Source organism: Pangasianodon hypophthalmus, chromosome 7 (genome assembly GCF_027358585.1).
Source record: "Pangasianodon hypophthalmus isolate fPanHyp1 chromosome 7, fPanHyp1.pri, whole genome shotgun sequence".
Lineage (NCBI taxonomy): Eukaryota > Metazoa > Chordata > Actinopteri > Siluriformes > Pangasiidae > Pangasianodon > Pangasianodon hypophthalmus.
In genome coordinates this window covers 12081272-12103540 of record NC_069716.1, presented here as the reverse complement: position 1 = coordinate 12103540, position 22269 = coordinate 12081272, and the positions used below count along the sequence as shown (strand labels likewise).

The window sequence follows — 22269 nt, the reverse complement described above, 5'->3', positions numbered from 1 at the left end:
AAGACAACTGAATTTCTACATATTTCACAAGGAACTGTGTCATTATTTCTTATCACTAAAATTAATGGAGAAGAACAATGCCCTGAAACTCTGTAACTTAATAGGGGAACTTGCAGAGAATCCCTAGAGCTCCTTTTTTTCTTTTTTCTTTCTTGTTTTTTTAAATGTACTTTTGTTTCGTATCCTTTGTTTTACATATGACTGTTTTATGGTGCTTGTCTGTTGTCTGGATAAAAAATATTGTAACATAATATTGTGATATATAACATTGTACCAGGCCATTTATGTTTGTAAAGAACCTTTCTTACTGTTCAATAAAGTTCCGTTTTTAGAAATTACACGGCGCAGGCGCGGCGCAGGCGCGGCGCATGCGCTTTGCTGATCGGGCGAAGAACGCGGATTGGGGAATCAGAAATAGTTCCCTCCGTCCACTACTGATGACGTAACTCTTCGCATGACGATTTAAAGCTGTGCCAACCGGAACTAACTGTTCAAAATTGACCGAAATTGCTTTGAAATTTTGTACGCATTCAGGTTAAGTGGTAAAATGACTAACCGGACGGCGTATTTCTATGATCCAGATGTTGGAAACTTTCACTATGGTAAGGTTCTGATTTTGTGATTGCACTATCAAACCCGTTATAATTAGTTAGATAAATGGCGTCCTGAAACTGAATTATTGCCAGACTGAGTAATAGCTCAAGCTTACTTGCTAACTTTGGCTAGAAGACGCTAAAAAGGCGGCATGCAACAATGTTTTTCTAGTACGTATTACCCGAATATTTTAAATACCTAATCCATACCAAGTTAGTTGCTGTCATATAAAAGTGCTTTAATTCCTACCCCGTTCACCTGATAGCGTGGTAAAGTTAGTTTTAGGTTCGATATTCAGTAGACGTTGGGTTTTCCTTCCCACAGACTTCGGAGGTGACTGTCTTGCGAATATAGCACTAGCGTATTTTTGTTTATCAGCACAAATACTACTTGTACATAAAGCATTCTCTCTCTCAAAAAAAAAAAAAAAAAAAAAAATTATTGTCGTTGCAGGATTATGTTTGAAAACGCTCAAATGCACTTACGTAAAGGACCGTCTGCAAATTCCTCCCACTGGGCTACAACATGGTGCAAACATTATTTAACTGACGTCTCTAAAAGTTTATAAAATGACTTTTTTACACATGAAGGGAGTAGTAGACTCCCAGTATGCATCATTCTACAGGGTTGCCAACTTTGGCTTCCTGGCTGGAGTGAGATTTATGAATCAAATTACCTTTTTTTGCTATGTGGAAATGAGAATTAGGGGGTAAAATGTGTGTAAAGGTGTGAAAACAATGTAAATGCAAATATACAAGTTATGCTTTTCTTTATTTTGAAGTAAAATAGGGCAGATGTTTTCCTGACATGTTTTATGAGCCTATTTTAATGTTCTTTGTTGTATGTGGAGGCTGTCATCTGCACAGGTGGCTCTTATTGACTGTTTCTATTTCTTCGTCACCATGCCCTTGATTTTGCTCTCAATTGCCATTACTACTTTTCATTAAAATATCATTCCGTTCTTCTCCAGTGTCTTTACCCTCTGTCTTCTTAAAATACTTTAGAATACTCATCTACAATCATAATGATCACAACTGTTTTTCAAATCTCAGTAAATCTGGCTGACACAGACTACATTCTTGGTAAATAATGAATGAATAATAGCTATTTTAGACATGTAAATCAAATGATTTGTGTGCACAAATACTTACAGCTTATACACATTGATCTTGCACGGTACGGAAGAAACGCGATTCATACAGACTGGTCCGCTTCAGACTGGTCCAATTAAGAATTTGCGGGGCTTCAATGGTGTTATTAAACCCCACATCTTCTAGATACCGACAGAAAAAAAATGATATGAGCAGATTTGTGACTATGTTGTATTTTTATGTTGGCTTCTTATTTAATTTGGCATGAAACTTACTTGGGCAGATAGAGCCTGAAAGCATGTGTCTCGCGCCACATGCGTGAGATTTGGCAACCTTTATGTTTGTTAATGTACATTGTATTATATGGAAACAGGAATAATTTTTTTTCTGTAAAATAATTCACTAAAAATCAACCAAATCATATTTTCATATAAATGTTGTAGTAGACTTCCAGTAGGATGAATTGACTTACTACAAGTGAGTTTTTTCAGTATGCTGTATTATACAAATATGTAAGTTAATTAAGTAATAAAAAATAAAAGAAAATCAGGTATGACATTTTCATATTCTAAATGTTGTAGTAGACTCCTAGTAGGATGACTGACTTACTACGGGTGAGTTTTTGTCACTATGTTGTATTATACAAATACGTAAGTTAATTATTATAGAAAATAATTCACTAAAAATCAACTGTATGACGTAAATGTTGTAAGTTAGGTTTGTGACAGCAGTTATCATTGAGGAATTTTTTTACCATGTGCTGTTGTTTTTTTTTTTTTTTTTTTTTTTTTAAAGTTATTAGTTCTTTTCTTTTGATGATGATTTGTAGCTTCTTATTGATCACTGCTCACAAGAACTGGTAAGCCCAACAAATAAAACCCACATTTCTAGAGAGGTACAGGATACACAGACACACCATAGATTCTTCTGTTTGTACATGTCATTTTAATAATGTATGGAGGGAAAATAATTATGAATTTTTGATCATGTAGAATGTACAAAACAGTGTGATTAAGAGCAGAGCAGCCCAAATAGGCACTGGTTTTGCTGTTGACACCAAGAGTAGTTAAGCTTATAACTGTTTTTTATGTCTTTTGACATTATGGCAGGTGGCAGAAAAGGAAAGGGGACATTCAACAAGGTGGATTAGATGATGTAGTCAAAGAATTTTCAAAAGTGAATTTATTTTTCTGTCATCCCAATAGCAGTCTACTACAATATTTAGAATATGAATATATGATCTGATTGATTTTTAGGGAATTATTTTATGATAAAAATTATTCCTGTATCCATATAATGCGACATTCTGACAAAAACTCACCTGAAGTAAATCAGTGTTCCTACTAGGAGTCTACTACAACATTTAGAATGTGGAAATGTAATGTAGTTGATTTTAGTGAATTATTTTCTAAAACATTTTTTTAATGGTATCCAATAGATAGGACATGAATGTGAAAATGTGTGGAATTTGATGATGGTCCCTTACTGAATGTCTAACCAATATAGAACCTAAAACTAACTTTAACACGCTTCACCAGATTTGGATGTATATGCCCTCAAATTTAAGCCGAAAGACTGCACTTTGAGCTCATATGCATTATTTAATTTCAACTACAGCTCCAATTTACTGTGGTAGACAGCTACAATAACAATAGCTTTGTCAATGTTCAAATATTTAAGGACCTGTTTGTATATGCAGTGTAAGGTATGTTATTCGTAAAGATGTGTTATTACATGAGAAATCCTGTGTGTATGATTTCCTCCCTATAACTAGGTGCTGGACACCCAATGAAGCCCCATAGGTTGTCCCTAACTCACAGTCTTGTCTTGCATTATGGCCTGTACAAGAAAATGATGGTATAGCAGATGTATTTGTACCTTTTTAATTATAATGATATTCTGTCTGTAGATATTAATGATATTCTCACTGCAAATATACCTCATACACAAGGAGTACAAATATAATTTTTTTTTTTGACAGGTGTTCAAACCATACAAGGCCTCACAGCATGATATGTGTCGTTTTCATTCAGAAGACTACATAGATTTTTTGCAGAAGGTCAGCCCAAATAACATGCAGGGCTTCACAAAGAGCCTTAACACCTTTAATGTAGGAGATGATTGGTAGGTCTGATTAGATTTGTTTTGTATTGTATTTAGTTTGTACCATGCAGTCTTAGTCTGCTTGTATTAATTAGCCCCAAAGAAGGTCATTTACATTTGGATGTAAAGTGTGTGCATGTGTATTGCATGTGTCTGCATATATAACATTTGTTATCTGGCTTGTAGTCCTGTCTTTCCAGGACTGTTTGAGTTTTGCTCCAGATATACCGGAGCCTCATTACAAGGAGCAACTCAATTGAACCATAAGGTTAGATACACTTGTTGCATTTGTCACTATGATTTTATTTGTAGTATGCTGACTTTTTCTCTCCCTGTTATGCTTTTTTTCATTTAGTCAATATTAAAAATTATATTAACATTTGACTAAATTATCCTTAGATTTGTGACATTGCTATCAACTGGGCTGGAGGCTTACACCATGCAAAAAAGTTTGAGGTAAGGTTTTAGGGATGTACCCAAGTATGGCCCTCTATGTGTATTCTGACACTGACATCAAATTTAGTTTTGCTGTACAGTCAAGCAGTGTAGCTGAAAACAAGGTAATGGTGCTTTATTTCTGATTGTTAAAGGACATGTTTGCATTCACATGCTCCAACTAAAAGGCAATGTTTCCTCCAACCACAAATGTCTTTAGTGTTTTCTTGTCCTATAAAACACAGTACTTTTCTGGTAGCAACCAACTCAATTAGTCTAGCAATAACCTAGCTCATTATTATTATTATTATTATTATTATGATGTTGGCTTGTTAGAGCCCAAATTCTTCTGTTCTTTTTCCATTTGCAAATTTGTGCCCTTTTCTTGGGTCGCAATTTTTGACATAGAGCCATGAAATTCGACACAGATATACAATGGATATAAAAAGTCTACACACCCCTGTTAAAATGGCAGGTTTTTGTGATGTGAAAAAATGAAACGAAGACTAATCATGTCAGAACTTTTTCCACCCTCAGTGTGAAATTACAATATGTAAAAATTAGGTGAAAAACCATCAAACATTTTAGGGAAAAATAGGAAAAATAAAAAACTTACAATAACCTGGCTGCGTAAGTGTGCACACCCTTTTATAATTGGGGATGTGGCTATCTTCAGAATGAACCAATCACATCCAGTCTCATGTTCAAAAGTAATTATCACACACCTGTCATCAATGAAATTATTGTGATTAAACCCAAATAAAGACTAGTTGTTTCTGTAGGATTTTGTCAAAAGATATCAAACAGGAGAGAGGTACAAAAACTTATATTAGATGTACCTTGGAACACTGTGAAGGCCATCATCAACAAGTAGAGAAAATAGAGCACCAAGTGACATCACCAAGAACAGGACATCCTTCCAAAATAGGCGACAGCACATAAAAAACTTATCATGGAGGTTACCTCCCTGAGAGACTTATGGCAAAACTTAAGGAGCTGTAGGAATATCTGACAAGTCATTCTCTGCGTGCAATACCAATCTCTCATATTCTTCACGATGGGGCTAGAAAGGACAAGACAAAAACTTACCAGAGAGGCTGCCAAGAGACATAAAAGGAGCTGCAGGAATATTTGACAAGTACTTATTACTCAATCTCATATTCTTCACATGTCTGGGCTATGGGGTAGGGTGGCTAGACAGAAGTCCTTTCTCACAAAAAAAAACACATCAAAGCTCAATTAAAACACCCCAAACTATGTGGCAAAATGTGTTATGGTCTGATGAGACCAATTCCAAAAGGTATAATAATTCCATAATTCCAAAAGGTATGTTTGGTGCAAATAAAAGCACAAAAAGAACGCCATACCCACGGTGAAGCATGGTGGTGGCAGCATCATGCTTTAGGGCTGCTTTTTTTTCAGCCAGAACTGGGGCTTATATCAAGGTGGCGGGAATCATGAATAGTTACAAATACAAGTCGATTTTAGTGCAAAACTTACAGGTGTCTGCTAGTAAACTGAAGATGAAAAGGAATTTCCCCTTTTAGCATGTCAATGACCCAAAGCGTACATTCCAAATCAACAAAGGAATGGCTTAACCAAAAGAAGATCAATGTTTTTGAATGGCCTATCCAGAGCCCAGACCTGAATCCAACTAAAAATCTGTGGGGTGACCTGAAGCAGGCTGCGCACAGGAGATGCCCTTACAATTTGATGAATCTGCAATGTTTTTAGAATAAAGAATGAGAAAATATTGCCAAGTCAAGATGTGTCATGCTGATAGACTCTTACCCAAAAAGACTGAGTGCTGTAATAAAATCAAAAGGTGCTTCAGCAATGTATTAGTTTAGGGGTGTGCACACTTATGCAACCAGGTTATTGTAAGTTTTTTATTTTACCTATTTTTCCCTAAAATGTTTCTGATTGTTTTTCACCTAATTTTTACACATTGTAATTTCACATTGAGGGTGGAAAAAGTTCTGACATGATTTATCTTGGTTTTCATTTTTTTGACATCACAAAAGCCTGCCATATTAACAGGGGTGTGTAGACTTTTTATATCCACTGTATATTCCAAATGGAAACGAGGTGCTTGTTCTTTTGGGAAATATCAACTCCGAAGTGAATCATTTGGCCACAGGAAAGAAGTCAGGGTGCTTTTAATTTTAGTCATTAGGTCGTGCAGACCAAACTGCAATCACATACAACTTGATCATTATGTAGTACATGGGGTATCTAGCAACAACCTAGCAACCAACTTGAATATCAAAGCAACTACCTAACAACAACCTAACAACCAACCCATTCAGCATAGCAACTACCTAGCAATGTCCTAGCAACCCACTGGGCTAGCATAGCAAACACCTAGCGGTAACCTAGCAACCTTTGCTACCAACTGGGTTAACCTAGCAACCACTTAGCAACACCAAAGCAATTAATTAGGTTAGCATAGCAACCACCTAGCAACACCCTAACAATCAGCTGGGTTAGCTGAGCAATCACCTAGCAACCAATGGGGTTAGTCTAGCAACCACGTAGCAACACCCTAGCAACCAAGTGGCTTGGCCTATCAACACCATAGGTGAACCATTAGGCTAAATGTCTGCTGGATTAATTTTTGGCTCCGGTGACATTAAAAATAATTTTAACAGAAGAAATAGACAGATTGACCCACTGCCTCATCAGATTTTTATTAAATCAATTCATTCACACACAAACCTACAAGCAAAATCTTCAGATTTTGACTGATAAAAAGGAAACCAGCCCCACTCTAATTCCTATGATTAAAAATAACTTGTACAGTACTTGGCCATAATTTTAAGTGTTTTTATTACCGTTAAAAATGACTTTGTTTTAGTGATGCACTATGCATCCCTCAACAAACCGCAGTTCTGTTCTTCAGCATTTGGATGAGTCCTATCTCCACTCTGACATTGCATTCCAGTGTTAACAGAAACTGAAATACATTTCATGTTATTATAACCTCTGATTACAATGTACAGTCTCCTAGCGAGTGAGAAGGTTTTTTTTTTTTTTTTTTTTTTTTTTTTTTTTTTTTTTTTTTTTTTTGTATAATGTTCACAAAATGTGGTATAACTACTAGCTGCAAGAGCACTTTTTTTGGTGGGCCAGACTCCCACTCCCCATTGCTTTGGGTCAGTTCAAACAAAGATGCTGGACCTGACAACATACCAGGCTGAGTGCACAGAGAATGTGCTGAACAGCTGACTTTGACAACTTCATCATCTCCCTAAGGCAGGTAGTTGTGCCCAGGTGCTTAAAATTTGCCTTTAGCAAAAATGTCTACTGTGACATGCTGAATAACTACCACCCTGTAGCACTCCTTTCAACCATCATGTAATGCTTTGAGAAGATGGTAATCTGTCAGGGCCTCATTTCCAACTTCACTTGACCCTTACCTTATCACTCAAACCAGTGCACTGACGAAGCTATATCCACAGCCCTATACCTAGCCCTGTCCCAAGGACAAGAAGGGAACATACAGTCATGGCTAAATAACAATTGTGTGGTCCTCACAAACATCTATAAACAAATAACCTCAGGTGACAAAAAGAAAAACACAACAGATATCAATATGCAGTCATTTTTCTCAAAAAGTAAACCAACATTCAGAAACCTGATAGGAAAAAATGTGTTTTCATCGTTATAATCTCTCATTAAATGTGTATAGAGACATTACGGAGAAAAAATGAATTTTGGAAGAAAATAGTAAAGATCATTAGTGTCTCTGGAGAGTGTTTTAGCTAGTACAGTTAGCTTGTGCCGCTAGTAGTTAATATGAATATGCCTAGCACGTACATCAAATACCTCATTTTTCACACTTTTTTTTCACTTAATTAAAATATTGCACTTCATTTTAAGTGCAATTTAAAGACAAGTAAATCTTGTGCTGTTGGCTACATTTTGCTCATGAGTCTTTGTCATTGCTCACACCCACAAACGAGAGCAGTAGGCACTCGCTCCGCGTCCACGAGAGACAAACTACATGTATGTTTTTTGCTTCTTCTTTTGTTCTACTTTCACAGTGGGAGTCTATGGCAGCCCATAGAATGTTTATGCTTTTTATGAAATTTGGTGCAGTGATCGTGGACGGTCTTAGCTACCTTCCCAGCAGTTTTGGTGTATGAAACCTTAATGCCACCAACAGGGCAAATATGGTCATACCATTACAATAATAACTCCACAATGCAGCTTTGTAGAAATGTGGTTCCACTTTCCTCTGATTCTTTGGGTCAAGCAAAGTTTAGCAGATACCATGATGATAATTTCCACCATATTGTAATTGGCATTTTTTTGTTGTTTTTTTATTTTTCACTACTTCTATTATGCAAATTATGTCCAGTTATCAACCAGTTATATGGTTCATAGCATCGTGAGACCAACCCGAACAAAACTGTTTAGAATTTTTGATATACATGACTGTTCATCCATAACATGCAAACAAATTTGAAGGTGAAGACACAAAACATGAAGTGAGGGTATATTTTAGCAACAGTGTGATGTGTTCAGATCAAAATTTGAAGATGACTGACTGAAGGACCTCATCCTAAGTGACTCCAAGGTTTGTGTAAATTCATCTCTAGGTGGTGCTATAATTCACAAATTTGTAAAACTGCTCATAACTTTTGGACTGCTCAAAAACAATTCTTGTTTTTCTTTCCCTGGAAGGTTGCTGAGTGTTATAGTGATATAACAAATTTGTGATGTCAAACAGGAACCTGGCCTTTTTGAATAATAACAAAAACTGTCGTCCCCCCCCCCCCCCCCCCCTTTTTTTTTTTTTAGAAGACTGCATTGGGAGACCAACCTGAAAAAATAGTTTCTTAGATTTTTGATATGATGCAAAGTTCTTCCATAGCCAACAAATGGCAAAGTCTCGAAACAGGAACTGAGTGCATATCTTGGCAATGGTGTAACGTTTTCAGACCAAACTTTGCAGGTGATTAAATGTCCTTGTGCTAAAGAACTGTCATAAGTTTTGTCTAATTCCCCCTAGAGGGTGCTGTAATTTGACCAGCTCCACAAGAAATTATGATTCTTCTTTCTCTTGATTTCCTGGAAGATGGTGCATGTTGATGTAAGGAAGAGATTTGCTAAGCAGGAAGTTGGTCATTTTGAACTTTTAATACTTTTTTTTTTTTTTTTTTTTTTTTTTTTTTTTTTTTTTTTTTTGCTTGTTCTACTACTACAAATTTTGTGCAATCATGAAATTTTAATCACAGCCTCATGACGCCAACATGATTTTCTGAATTTTGATATGCTGGCTGTTTTGTTCATAATGTGCAAATTAATTTGACGGGGAAGTCACCAAACAGGAAGTGAGCACACATCTCAGCAATGCCATCATATACAGACGGCCACCCTGTATATCTATCATTATATATTTAGCAAAATGACCTAATGTTAAGAAACAAACTTTTATTTCATTGTCAGGGGCCACTGAAAGTTATGCAAAAATCGTGCCAAGATATGAATCAAATCAGAGTATGGTATAATAAAACATAAGAAGCCATAAGTCATCTGCAGACAATTTATAATAATTTGGGACAGTGTGTTTCAAGTATGGCTGATGATACGACACTAATAAATTGTGACGGCACACAGTCGAGATATTGCAGGTATCATGTTAGTTTTTAAAAAATATTAAAAAGGTATCAATTTTCATTTTATTTATATATTATAAATTATATTAATGTTTTTAATAATGTTTTAAAATGACCAAGAAACATTTAAATAATAAGACACATGATTTGATGTTATTTGATGTTCTAGATGTTCCTGATTTGATAATTTCTAAATGTTTTTAAAATCTTTAATACACAGCTCATAAACATGTTTTTGTGAATCAAATTTTTTTTTAATCTAACAACTGTTTTGCTGACGGTTTGTTTGCAAACCTATACATTGTAAAAAGTGTCATATGATATCTAAAGACATTTTACCATATCTCCCACCCCTAGTTTCAAGAGCTGATGCAACCAAATAACACACATTAATCTTTAACACCAGTAGTTTTGATTTGCCAAAACATTGGCAAATCAAGGGCAACCTCACCACTCAGCAACACACCATGATGTTTCACCCATTTCACTGAAAGCTCATTAGTTTTAACAAATAAACAAACAAAAACTCAAGACAGCAACCTGTCTTTGCCAGGCAACAGCTCATGAATTAAATTGAGATGTATAACAAGCACATAACAAGCACTACGAAGAACATAGAAAACCAAGTATTTTAACTCCTTTAACCATTATTAACTATTTTAAGTCTCTAATGTTGGAATCTGGTCCTCAGTTCAACAACCCTTAGGCTCTCTGACCTTGCCAATGTCAATTTGTTACTTGCTGTAATGCTGTAAATCACAAAGTGGACCTTGAACAGTTCAACTAATATGCCCATAACACTAACAGACTTGCATGGGACTGCTTTCTTGTCCATGATTATTATGTATCCATAGATACTGTTCTTTTTTGTCACTATGACTGTGTGTTCTGTTCAGTGGCTTTGTTATGTTCCTGCTGGCATCAGCCTAAAAATTAAGCAATACTGCTTCACAAATCACTATATTTGTGACTCCAAGGCATCACCACCTAACAGTTTGACAAGGGTTCAATCTTGTTCAATCTGTAATAGGCTACATGACAGACAGAAAAAAAAAATTCTGTTCACTTGGCTAAAGGCTAATGAAAAATGAACTGGGAATGACACCCGTTATCCTATGACTTAGATTTTGGATGACTGTTAGTTTTCTGATGTGCTATTCCTTTGAATGTTCTTTATTTTCCATGCCAAATATCCTTGTCCACTTTGAGGGCTATAGAAATGTTCTTTTTAACAATGAAAAATTTTCTTGTATTAATTTACTAAGATTTAAGACTAAGACAGATTTCTGATCTGTTAAATGGCAAATTTGAGGAACTCTAAAAATAAAACAATAATTAAAACTTTGTCATGTAATGAAAACTAATGTAGACAAAAGAATATTAATTTGGCTAGTTACCTTCCTTCATGAAGTCAACCATTTTACATACTACTGTTCTCATCTGAACTTAAACTTGATTAGCACATTGAGGCTGAGGATGTATTGGAATGGTAAGGGCAATTCTTTCGTTTGGGTTTCAGATCAAAAGATAAATATGAGACGAAAGATCAGAATTTCAGCTGTCATTTCCTGATATTTACATCTACATGTGTTAAACAACTCAGAACTTGGCACCTTTGGTGGCAGACCCTCAATTTTTAGGTGAGCAAAAGTATTGGAACAGATCGTTTTAAATTAAATACCACTTAATATTTGGTTGCATATCCCTTGCTAGCAAGAACTGCATCAAGCCGGCAACCCACTTACATCACCAAACTGCAGCATTCTTCTTTTGTGATGCTTTTCCAGGCTTGTACCACATTTTAATTTAGTTGTTGTTTGTTTTGGGTTTTTTTTCCAGTCATTCTCTTCTTCAGGAGGTGAAATGCATGCTCAGTTGGGTTGAGGTCTGTTGTTTGGCTTGGCTAGTCTAAAACCTTACACCTTTTTCCCCCTTTGTTGTGTTGGCAATATGTTCTGGGTTGTTCTGGGTTGTCATATAACTTCACAATAATTTCTGCATTGTCTTGCTGCATGATGAAGTTCCTCCCAATTAGATTGGATGCATTTCTATGTAAATTGGCAGACAGAATATTCCTGTAGACTTCTGAATTCATTCTGCTGCTACTATCATGAGTTACATCATAAATAAAGATTAGTGAGCCTGTTCCAGAAGCAGCCATGCAATCCTGAACCATGACATGTTGATGGTATCAATTAGTTTATGTGTTACCAAAGAAGTCTGGTTGGATGTGAATGGGAGCAAGCTGTATTCAAAAAGGTGTGTTTTTTTTTTTTTTTTTTTTTTTTTTTTTTTTTTTTTTTTTAAATATTATTTTTTAAATATATAGAGTATTTTTTTTTTTGTTCGTTGTTTGGCAGACATGTTTAATTTTGTTTAATATTTTCCTGCCTTATCAATGAAAAGTGGAAAGACCAATCTTTATACTATATCTGCAAATGCTGTAGATGGTTCATTATGTGCAATTTACTGGAAAGCAGGTTGGACATGCACTTGTGTTAACTTTTTAACAATTATAAAAAGAAAGCTTATTCACTTCGCTAACTGCTTATTTCTGAAGATTGCAGTTAAAGATCAGTTAAATAAAGTTACTTAATTAATCATTTTCTGTTGTTTCAGGCATCTGGATTTTGTTATGTGAATGACATTGTCATTAGTATACTTGAACTGCTTAAGTAAGTGCACAGTTTGGTTTCTAAGTATGTTACTTCATAATAGGAGTTACAAACACTGTGATGTATATCCTTATACAGAATTTAAATTCTGACATTTTCCAAAGTTTCCTTATATCTGTTAATCACCCTCCTGTCCCCCAAATACCAACAGGTACCACCCACGTGTGCTATACATCGACATTGACATTCATCATGGTGATGGGGTGCAGGAAGCTTTTTATCTTACAGATCGAGTCATGACTGTGTCTTTCCATAAATATGGAAATTATTTTTTTCCAGGAACAGGTGAGTGTATAATGTAAACAAAATCGATTATGTAGACTTTTGTAGCTCTCCTTGTCTCTACAGTGTTCACTTACATCTTTTTGCAACTTGTAGAAAAAAAATCTTGTGGTGCCCCAATCAAGGCAAGATATAATATGAAAATTGTGTGAATATCAATGCCCAAACTCCATGTTTACTAGCTGAGTAATGACACTTAATATCTTGTGCAGTAAGTATTAGTATGTTTATTAATTCTTGCGAAATGTCATCCAGGTGACATGTATGAAGTTGGGGCTGAGAGTGGCCGCTACTACTGCCTGAACGTGCCTCTGCGTGATGGGATTGATGACCAGAGTGAGTGACATATTTGAGTTAAACAATAAGCTTGCTCTGCAAGTTGGTTGATGTTGACTTTGTTCCATTGAACTGAGTTCCAACCAATAAATTATTTATTAAAAGGTGTCACCAGTGTATAACAGCAGTATAATATTAGTAGTACAACAACAGCAGCATGAAAAAAATGGCACCACTGTTAATACCGACAGCGAACAGTTATGTAATGTAATGATTGCGACTGACCTGATTAAGAGTTCATTCCATATTTGGACTCATTATTTGGACAGACATTATAATGTGATGTAGATAGACAAGTGGCGTTCATGTGCTGTACCAACTTGAAGATGTATAACAAAACTTGACACCCTGGTACAGAGGGAGGCTCTGTGTCAGCCTGCCAGTTTTAATAGACTTTGGTCAATAGGGTTTTGGGAGCAGCATTACATTGATTTGTATTGTGGGAGTGATCCCCTGTACTGTCAGCGTGGGCTCTTTGTTTGCATCCAACAAAACTTGACACCCAAATGTGAAAGGGGTCGTTTGGTTTAGTTATGATGCCTAATGCCGCGTAGCATACTAAGACAAAGAATCTTGTATGATGCTTTTTTTTAAAGGATGCAAAAGCATGATATTTTGAGAAAATTAAAGATGTTTGTCCCTGTGGCAATGAGTGGACTAAGAAAATGAACTGTGATGGTCATTTGAATGAATGTAAGTTAACATGTGTTATGTACTTTAAGAAAGTAAGATATGTGACCTATATTTAGATTGTGAGTTAAATTCTTCAGTCAGTGCATCTGAGTGAGTACATAAAGTTTGGTGAATTTTTACCATTAAGGGGGATATTACATGATGTTTCAGAAACAATATAATGTCAGCTGATAAAAAAAAAAAAAACAGTATTTCTTCCTTTCCTCTTCTGCTTGCCTGCAGTTGTAATATCACATCAAAATAATATTTAAATAATAAATATTTTTTATTGCTTTTACTTAATCAGTATTCAGCTTTTTAAAATGAATTTCTGTGTTAAATAATGTTTTTCCAGCTTCATCATTAATGTTCATTGAACCTACAGTGTTCCATACAATTTCTGGTCATGTGACTGATCCAGAACACTATAAAGGTCTGTCTCAAATAAATATAAGTACTTCTTATGATTATATTTTTAGTACGGTTAATCTAGTACAATGACTACAAATCCCATAAGGCTTCCAAAATATTTTTTTCTAAACTGAGCAGAGTTTGTGATATTATGACTGGTGAATGTTTTTCTTTGGCAATGGCTTTCACTGTTAGATAAAATCTTACACTACTGTCTAATGGAAAAAAAAATAACATTACTTTGGATTGCATTTTATAAAATCTGTGCAAAGTAGAATTATCATGTCTTATAATCACTTGGTTGTGTTGAGGATGATTTTTTTTTTTTTTTTTTTTTTTTTTTTTTTTAAAATACATTTTTTATAAACCACGTGTAGAGCCATTTAAAAGCACCATGGGGTACTTGCTTGTGTTTGGTTTCCTCAGCCCCCTATCTATCCCTCTCTGTCTGTCCCAGTGTGAGGTGGATGACATTACTTGGCTTACAGACAGGCCACTGCCACCTAGGTAACACCATGTACCTTCTTAAGGTTATGCAGGTTTGATTTCGCCCTTTCAAGGGCATGAGTTTGACAGTCATTTCCAAATACCTCTTTTCTCAAAAGTTGTTTGCCTATTTTCTTTTTAGGCAGCTGTTTCATTTAATACATTTCAGTAAACCAGTTAATATTAATACAATTATTACTGTATTCCAGGGTACTATCCTCTTTGTTGATGATCATATGCTCCATTATAGCCTCAAAGACCATGGAAAATGAAAGCACAAATATAAAAAGCCTTTCTGACAGACTAGAGCTTCACATTAAATTTATGTGAGCTAATGCATAACAGTTAATCAATGTGTTTTTACATTCAAAGTTACTAGATAGCAAAAGAAAGCCCAGCTACCATACTTCCACTTGTCCAGTTGCACACTTTCATATTTGCCTTCAATCCAGCCTGTCTCATGGCTCCCATGACTGCACTCAAATTCTGAGTATGCTCAAGCAGTTGTTAATAGATTATTATATCATCTAGGTAGACAGCAGGATACACTGTGTGATGGCAGTGTCCTGTGTCACTCGGTACAGCCTTTGATAATCGCAGGGTTGGCGTTTCAATCCTCAGCCCCTCCAACTGCCAAAGTGTCTTTGGGCAAGGCACTGAACCCCAATGGCAGGCTAGTGCCTTGAATGTGTGTGTGTGTGAATGGGTGAATGAGAAACAGTGTAAGGGGCTTTGTAGAACAGCTAAGTTTAAAAGGCTATATAAGTGCAGACCATTTACTTTGATAATGGAAAAGTAGTTGTAGGACTGAGCAGTTGTAAACTAGTGATGACTAGTGTATATCCCCATGCTCATACTTTATGTTCACCCCACGTGCTAATCCAGTCTTTGGTGGATTGAAATTTAGTTGTAATCCGAATCAACCAAAGCATGATGTGTAACCCCCTTGTATACTCACAGGTATTTGATACATCCCGTCTTTATGGAGGGATGTCTGTGGTGCCTCAGGTGATTGGGGGATCTCTTGAAAAATGGCCAGGCTCCCCTCAGTGTCAACAGACCTGCCCAGGCTTTAACCTTGAACTTGTGGCTCCATGAGGGCCAATGTGTCTGGGCAGCATGAGAGTGAGAGAGATTGTGGGAGGGAGAATTGATTGGGGAAGGAGTGGATCAGCCGGGGGCCTGGACCTGAAGAAGAGGTTTAGGAGGGAGAGCTCCTTTGCCAACACTGCAGGTCAGGTTAATTTGAGAGTTTTTACATTCAAATGGAGTGAACACTGTAGGAATTACAGCACTTTTCATACACTGTATGGCCAAAAGCATGTGGACACCTGAGCATTACACCAATCCTATTCCAGAGATGGTCCTCCCTATGCTGCTATAACAGCTTCCACTCTTCTCATCTATCGGTCACTATCGGTCACTGATCGGGCAAAAAGGCCTGTCATGCAGTCTGGTTTTCAATTCGTACCAAAGGTGTTCAGTAGGGTTGAGGTCAGGGGTCTCTGCAGGACACTTCTTTCACACCACCCTTGGCAAACCATGTCTTTATGGACTGTACTATGTGCATGGGGGCATTACTATGCTAGAACAGGTTTAGGCTCAGCCACTTAGTTCCAGTGAAGGAAAATCATAATGTTTCAGTATTCAAAGATATTCTAGACAATTGTGTGCTTCCAACTTTGTGGCAACAGTTTGGGGAAGGCCCTTGTATGAGTACGGTAGCAAGGTATCCACATACTTTTGGCCTTACAGTGTATGTGGTCCCCCACTTGTAAGGGACCAAAAGTTATTGGACAACTGACAACTGTGATGTGCGTGTTATTCCCTCACTATCCCACGTACAAATAAGCAGAGAAGTCCTAGTGTCGATTTGAAGTGACATTTGCATTCGGAATCTGTTGCTGTTAACTTACAATAAGAAGTTTAAAGAGCTGTCACTGCCATCACTGAAGCAAGCCATCATTAGGCTGAAAAATCAAACCAAATCCATCAGAGAGAAAGCAAAAACATTAAATAAAGACCAAATAAAGAATGCATTGGTGAGCTCAAGAACTCAAAGGCCCAAAAGACCCTGGAAGACCACTTGTGGTGGATAACAGAGTTCTATCCCTAGTGAAGAAAAACACCTTCACAACAGTTGGCCAGATCAAGAACATGCTCCAGGAGGTAGGCATATCCGTGTCAAAGTCAACAATCAAGAGAAGCCTTCACCAGAGTAAATACAGAGGGTTTTACCATAAGATGGAAACCACTGATAAGCCTCAAAAACAAGAAGACCAGATTAGAGTTTGCCAAAAAAAACATGTAAAAAGCTTGTATAATTCTCAAACAACATCCTATTGGCAGATGAGACAAAGATCAACTTTTACCAGAATGATGGGGAATATGGAGAAGGGAAGAAACTGCTCATGATCCAAGGCATACCAGCATGAAGCACAGTGGATGTAGTGTTATGGCATGGACATTTATGACTGCCAATGGAAATTATTCCTTTGTATTTATTAAGGATGAATTCTGAATTATATAGGGCTATATTTTCTGCTCAGATTAAGCCAAATGCTTCAGAATTCATTTGACAGTGCTTCATAGTGCAGATGGACAATCTGAAGGCAAAATGCCCCAAGAACAAGCAAGAACTGAAGAAAGCTGCAGTAAAAGCCTGGCAGAGCATCATCAAGGAAGAAACCCAGAGTCTGGTGATGTTTATGGGATCCAGACTTCAGGCAGCCATTGATTGCAAAGGATTTGCAGCCAAGCATTAAAAATGACAATTTAATTTTTGATTGTTAGTTTGTCCAATTACTTTTGGTCTTTTGACAAGGGGAAAATAAGTGCTGCAATTCCTATACCGCTCATCTGATTTGGATGTAAATAACCTCAAATTAAAGCTAAAAGTCTGCGTATTCATTATTTCATTTCAGATCCAATATACTGTGGTAGATGGTTGAAAAAATTACTTTATCAATGTCGAAATATTTATGGACCTGTCTATATATTAGTGTCTCATTAATTGCACACAGGGGCAGCCACTCTGTCATTTCCTGCAAACTCCCTACTCTTCCCGCACTGTCCCATAGCCAGTGCTCAACAATGCCCCTGTTGCCACAGCATCCAAGTGTGGGAAAGACTGACGTACACAGCCCATATTACAAAACCAGCGAACTGACAACAAGTTCCTTTTAAAAGCTGGAAAAATCTTTGGCAAGAAGATGAGTGGCATGAGTAAAAGAAACATATTGTACTTTGGGCTTGGCTGTATATGGCCAGACTGATGGTTTGGTCCAGCCCTTGACTTTGAGTCAAAAATGGGGGGAAAAACTTCTAGTACAGTTCCTGATCTATTCAGTCTTATATTTAGTGATGCATCGATCTTCTAGAAGTCCTTTTGGGCCATTGTTTGGTGCAGTGCACCCATAGGCTAGCACTGGGCATTGAAAAATGTCTTGGTTCAAGAAATGTAAGGTGGATTCTGAATGCTGAGTATTCAGGAGAAATGGACAATGTCATATTTCTTCTCAGAAATAAACTACAAGCCCATTTTGGCTCCCATAATTGGCTCCCAGCCTGTGGCCATGCCTGAAGCATTTAACATTCAAAGGCACTATGAAACCAATCATGGTATAAAGTATGACCAGTAAACTGGACAGCTATGGACAGACAACGGAACAAGCTAACTGCATGATGCTGGTGATGAGGGCTATTTTTATCAAGAAATTGGCATCAAAGCCATGTTCTAAATGGGAGTTTATTAAGAAGTGTGTGTTGAAGGCAGCTGAACTAGTATGCCCTGACAAGTGATAGGCTTTTGCTAATCTAAGTTTGTTGAGACAAACTGTAGAGGACAGAATCACAAAGGAGAGAGTTAAATCTTTCATTTCTTTATCCATTGTGATAGACAAGAGCACAGACATTAATGATGTGGCTTGGCTTGCAGTTTTCATCAGAGGTGTTGGCGAATCAATTTGATGGCATTGTGTTTATTGTTATAAAGTTGCAGCACTACAGTCAATAGCAAATATCAGCAAGAGGTTATAACAGTTTTTTTTTTTAATTATTATTTGGCTGCTGTAGTCATACAAGTAAGCAAATCACTAATGCTAATTTGAATAAACATTATCAAATTATTTATGCACATATTATTAATGGGAGAACATGTACAGAAACAGGGAGAACATGTACAGAAACATTACCCATTCTTCTTCTTCTTATTATTATTATTAATAGGTGGCCAAGCACCAAAGGTGCATAGGCACCCTATCGTTGTTCTGTGTTTTTCCAGCTAGGGTGTCTATGGGAGCCTATAGAACTGTCTGGTAAAAAGTTGTGAAATTTGGCACACTGATTGGGGAGGGTCTGAGGAACATTCTGACCAAATATGGGCCAAGTGTTTCCAATGCTCTAGCACCACTGTTGGGTCAAATTTGGGCCTAATTTGGAAGTACATTTATGGTCATAATTTTTGAACCGTGTGTCCAAAATTTAAAAGCCATCCCTGTATTTCCTGGGTCGAGACAAGTTCAATGCACCCTATAACGTCAGTTTCCGTCTAATTAAATTTTCCACCATCTTGGATTTTGTCAAAAACAGTTTTTTCTCTACTCCTTCTACAATTTTTTTTCCATCGCCAAATTTGGCATACATCATCAAAAATCCACTTAGATGCAAGATAGCAAATTTCAGCTTGAAAGGACTTTTTTTTTTGTTGGGGACAACCCAAGGAGTCAGGGGTAAAAAGAACTGTTTGTAGGACACACGGTTCAGGACATAGGGACTAAAACGTAAAACCCTGCGCTATAGCAATTGGGCCCATCTCGCTTGCCTGATTAGCAGAAGGAGTACTTGTAGGACTTTGTTTCTTGTAGGACTTATGGTTTGGACCGCACAATTTGTTTTAAAGCAGAAAAAGAGAAGAAGAAGAGAGAAAAATTCTAACAACAATAGGGTTCCATCACCTTACAAATTTTGGGAAAAATTTTGACAATACCAATAGGGTTCCAGCATTTAGACCACTAAATATAGCTAAATATATCCAAGCAGTCTTAGAAAATATTGCCCTGAGTGTTTTTACTAGTGCATAGAACAATAAAGAGACCAACCATACAGTCCCCTCCAAAAGTAGTGGAACAGCAAGGCCTTTTTTTGCCTTTGCTATACACTAAGACATTTGGATGTGCTATCAAATGATGAATGAGACGATAGATACAAATTTCAGCTTTCATTTCCTGATATTTAGGAATTGTTGCGCAGGTGTGCCCAGTTAGATTGATTGTTCAAACAATTAATAGCTCTGCATGTCTATACTTGGTTTGAGCTCTGGGTTTCACCTGTGAAGACTTCATTTTTTGTTTTAAAAAAAAAGATAAACATGAAGACCAAAGAGCTATCTATGGGAGATATTTCAAGCCATTTTGAAGCAGGGGAAATCAATCAGAGCCATTGAACATGCATTGGGCATAGCTAGTACAACAATTTTGAATGCCCTGAAAAAGACAGAAGCCACTTGTGTACTAATGGCCACTTGTGTACTAACAGTGTTGAACAGGCCAGCCAAGGAAAACAACAGCAGCTGATGACAAATATTGTGAGAGCTGTGAAGAAAAACCCCAAAAACAATAGTCAGTGACATCACCATCAAGCTTCATAGGGCAGGGATGAATGTATCACAATCCATAATAAAGAAGACTTTGAGAGCAGAAATATAAAGGCCGTACCACAAGATGCAAACCACTCATCAGCAGTAAGAATGGGAAGCTCAAATTGGAATAGAAATACAGAGATGAGCCACAAATGTTTTGGAGCAGAGTCTTAGGGACTGATGAGACCAAGGTTAACCTATGACAAAATGATGGAAAGGCCAAAGTGTGGGGAAAGAAACTATCTGCTCATGATCTAAAACAAATGAGCTCATCAGTCCAGCACTGCGGAGGTAGTGTCATGGCTTGGGCTTGCATGGTTGCTTCACTAATCTTTATTGATGATGTAACTCCAGTCAAGTCAAGTGGCTTTGTCATTTCAACCATATACATCTAGTACAGTACACTGTGAAATGAAACAATGTTCCTCCAGGACTATGGTGCTACATAAAACAACACAAAACTACATGAGACTAGACATTACTACATAATGTGCACATGCAAATATGTGCAAACAGCACAAGACAGTACAATAACTACTAAAACAGGACAACAGTAAGAGACAGTGCAGCGCTGACCAGACCAGAATTTTGTTTGTAGAGCTTACGGTTCATGAGATACCAAATGTAAACACGTGCTATAGAGCCACCATTGGACATTGAGTACTACCTGTTGACCAAATTTCACATCTGTCCATCTGTAAATCCTAGAAATTCTTCACAAAATTGGTATCACACTACTCAGGAAAGTTTGTCCTTCAACAGTGATCCAAATCCTTTTGAGATTTGTAAACAATATGGCTGTTACATGTCAATCAATTCTGTTAAGTCTGAGCCTACTTTACTCAAGCTGCTTTAACTCATTATTGCTTGTACTGATTCACACAAAACATAACAAGAATAAACAGGAGAAGATTCTGAGGTTATATGCAAAGGTCATGCGTAAGGGACAGGGCTAAATTAAGATAATTGTTTCTTGATCAAGCTCAAATTTGTTGTAATGCATCTCTGTGCTAATCTTTAATGGTTGTTTGATGACCTGGTTACTTAAAAACTTTTAGCAGGCATGTGATAGAGTAATCGTTGAGCTTTTTCATGAAACTTGAAAGTTTGGTACCTCTCAGGACCCCCTAGTGATTGATACAGTCTAATTCAACTTATTCATGTTTTTGCACTTATTTTACAAGAGCTATTCTTGTTTTTAAGTGAAACTTCTTTTATCCCATAATTTGTTTCCATACACCATATAAATTAGCCTTTTGGACCATTTAGCTCTGCTCATTCAAATTTACGATAATTGTCTTAATTTGCAAAACATACTTTTGAGGACTCGTCCTAGGACTTGTGCCATATCTTAATAATTTTGGTGTCACATTACTCAGCAAAATCTGAAGCTTTTTTTTTTTTTTTTTTTTTAATTGTTAATTTATATATTAGTTTGTTCCGATATCCCACCCCCTACTCACCCAAATGAAATGACACATACGCATCTAAAGGGAGCACTATAGTAAATGAATTTACCTTTTGGTTTGTAGCTCCACAACTGTAGGGGATAGAGTAAAATGTCTTATGTCAGTCGAAACTGCTGCGTCCTCCTACACTTTGGCCTATATGGTTTAATTACATCTGGCAGAACTATTTTCTGCTGTCTTGAATTTTCTGAAAAACATCGACCCAACTTTTTGGATCTTAATGGGCAGTTAACTTTTGGGCCATTGCATGTACACTCACCTTCCATTTTATTAGGAACAGGTGTATACCTGCATATTCATGCAATTATCTAATCAGCCAATCAGCTGTAGCAGCAGCGCAGTGCAAAAAATCATGCAGATGCACTTTCAGAGCTTCAGTTAAATTTCACATCAGAATGAACAAAAAGTCTGATCTCTGTGACTTTGATCCTGGCATGGATGTTGGTACCAAAA

At 36.8% G+C, this 22269-nt stretch overlaps 1 protein-coding gene across 2 annotated transcripts in view; it reads left to right on the top strand.

Annotated features, from left to right (window-relative positions):
• Positions 1-442: 442 nt before the first annotated feature.
• Positions 443-22269, top strand: part of hdac3 (histone deacetylase 3) — a 40824-nt gene continuing 18997 nt past the window's right edge. Inside the window, exons 1-8 of one of the 2 annotated variants that reach the window (XM_026940548.3) lie at positions 443-602; positions 3460-3542; positions 3667-3809; positions 3975-4056; positions 4188-4244; positions 12467-12522; positions 12674-12807; positions 13060-13140. In XM_026940548.3, coding sequence (XP_026796349.1) covers positions 548-602; positions 3460-3542; positions 3667-3809; positions 3975-4056; positions 4188-4244; positions 12467-12522; positions 12674-12807; positions 13060-13140 — 691 coding nt within the window. In that variant the 5' untranslated portion in view covers positions 443-547. The remainder of the gene's footprint in view (positions 603-3459; positions 3543-3666; positions 3810-3974; positions 4057-4187; positions 4245-12466; positions 12523-12673; positions 12808-13059; positions 13141-22269) is intronic. The other variant, XM_034306017.2, reaches the window with a different exon arrangement.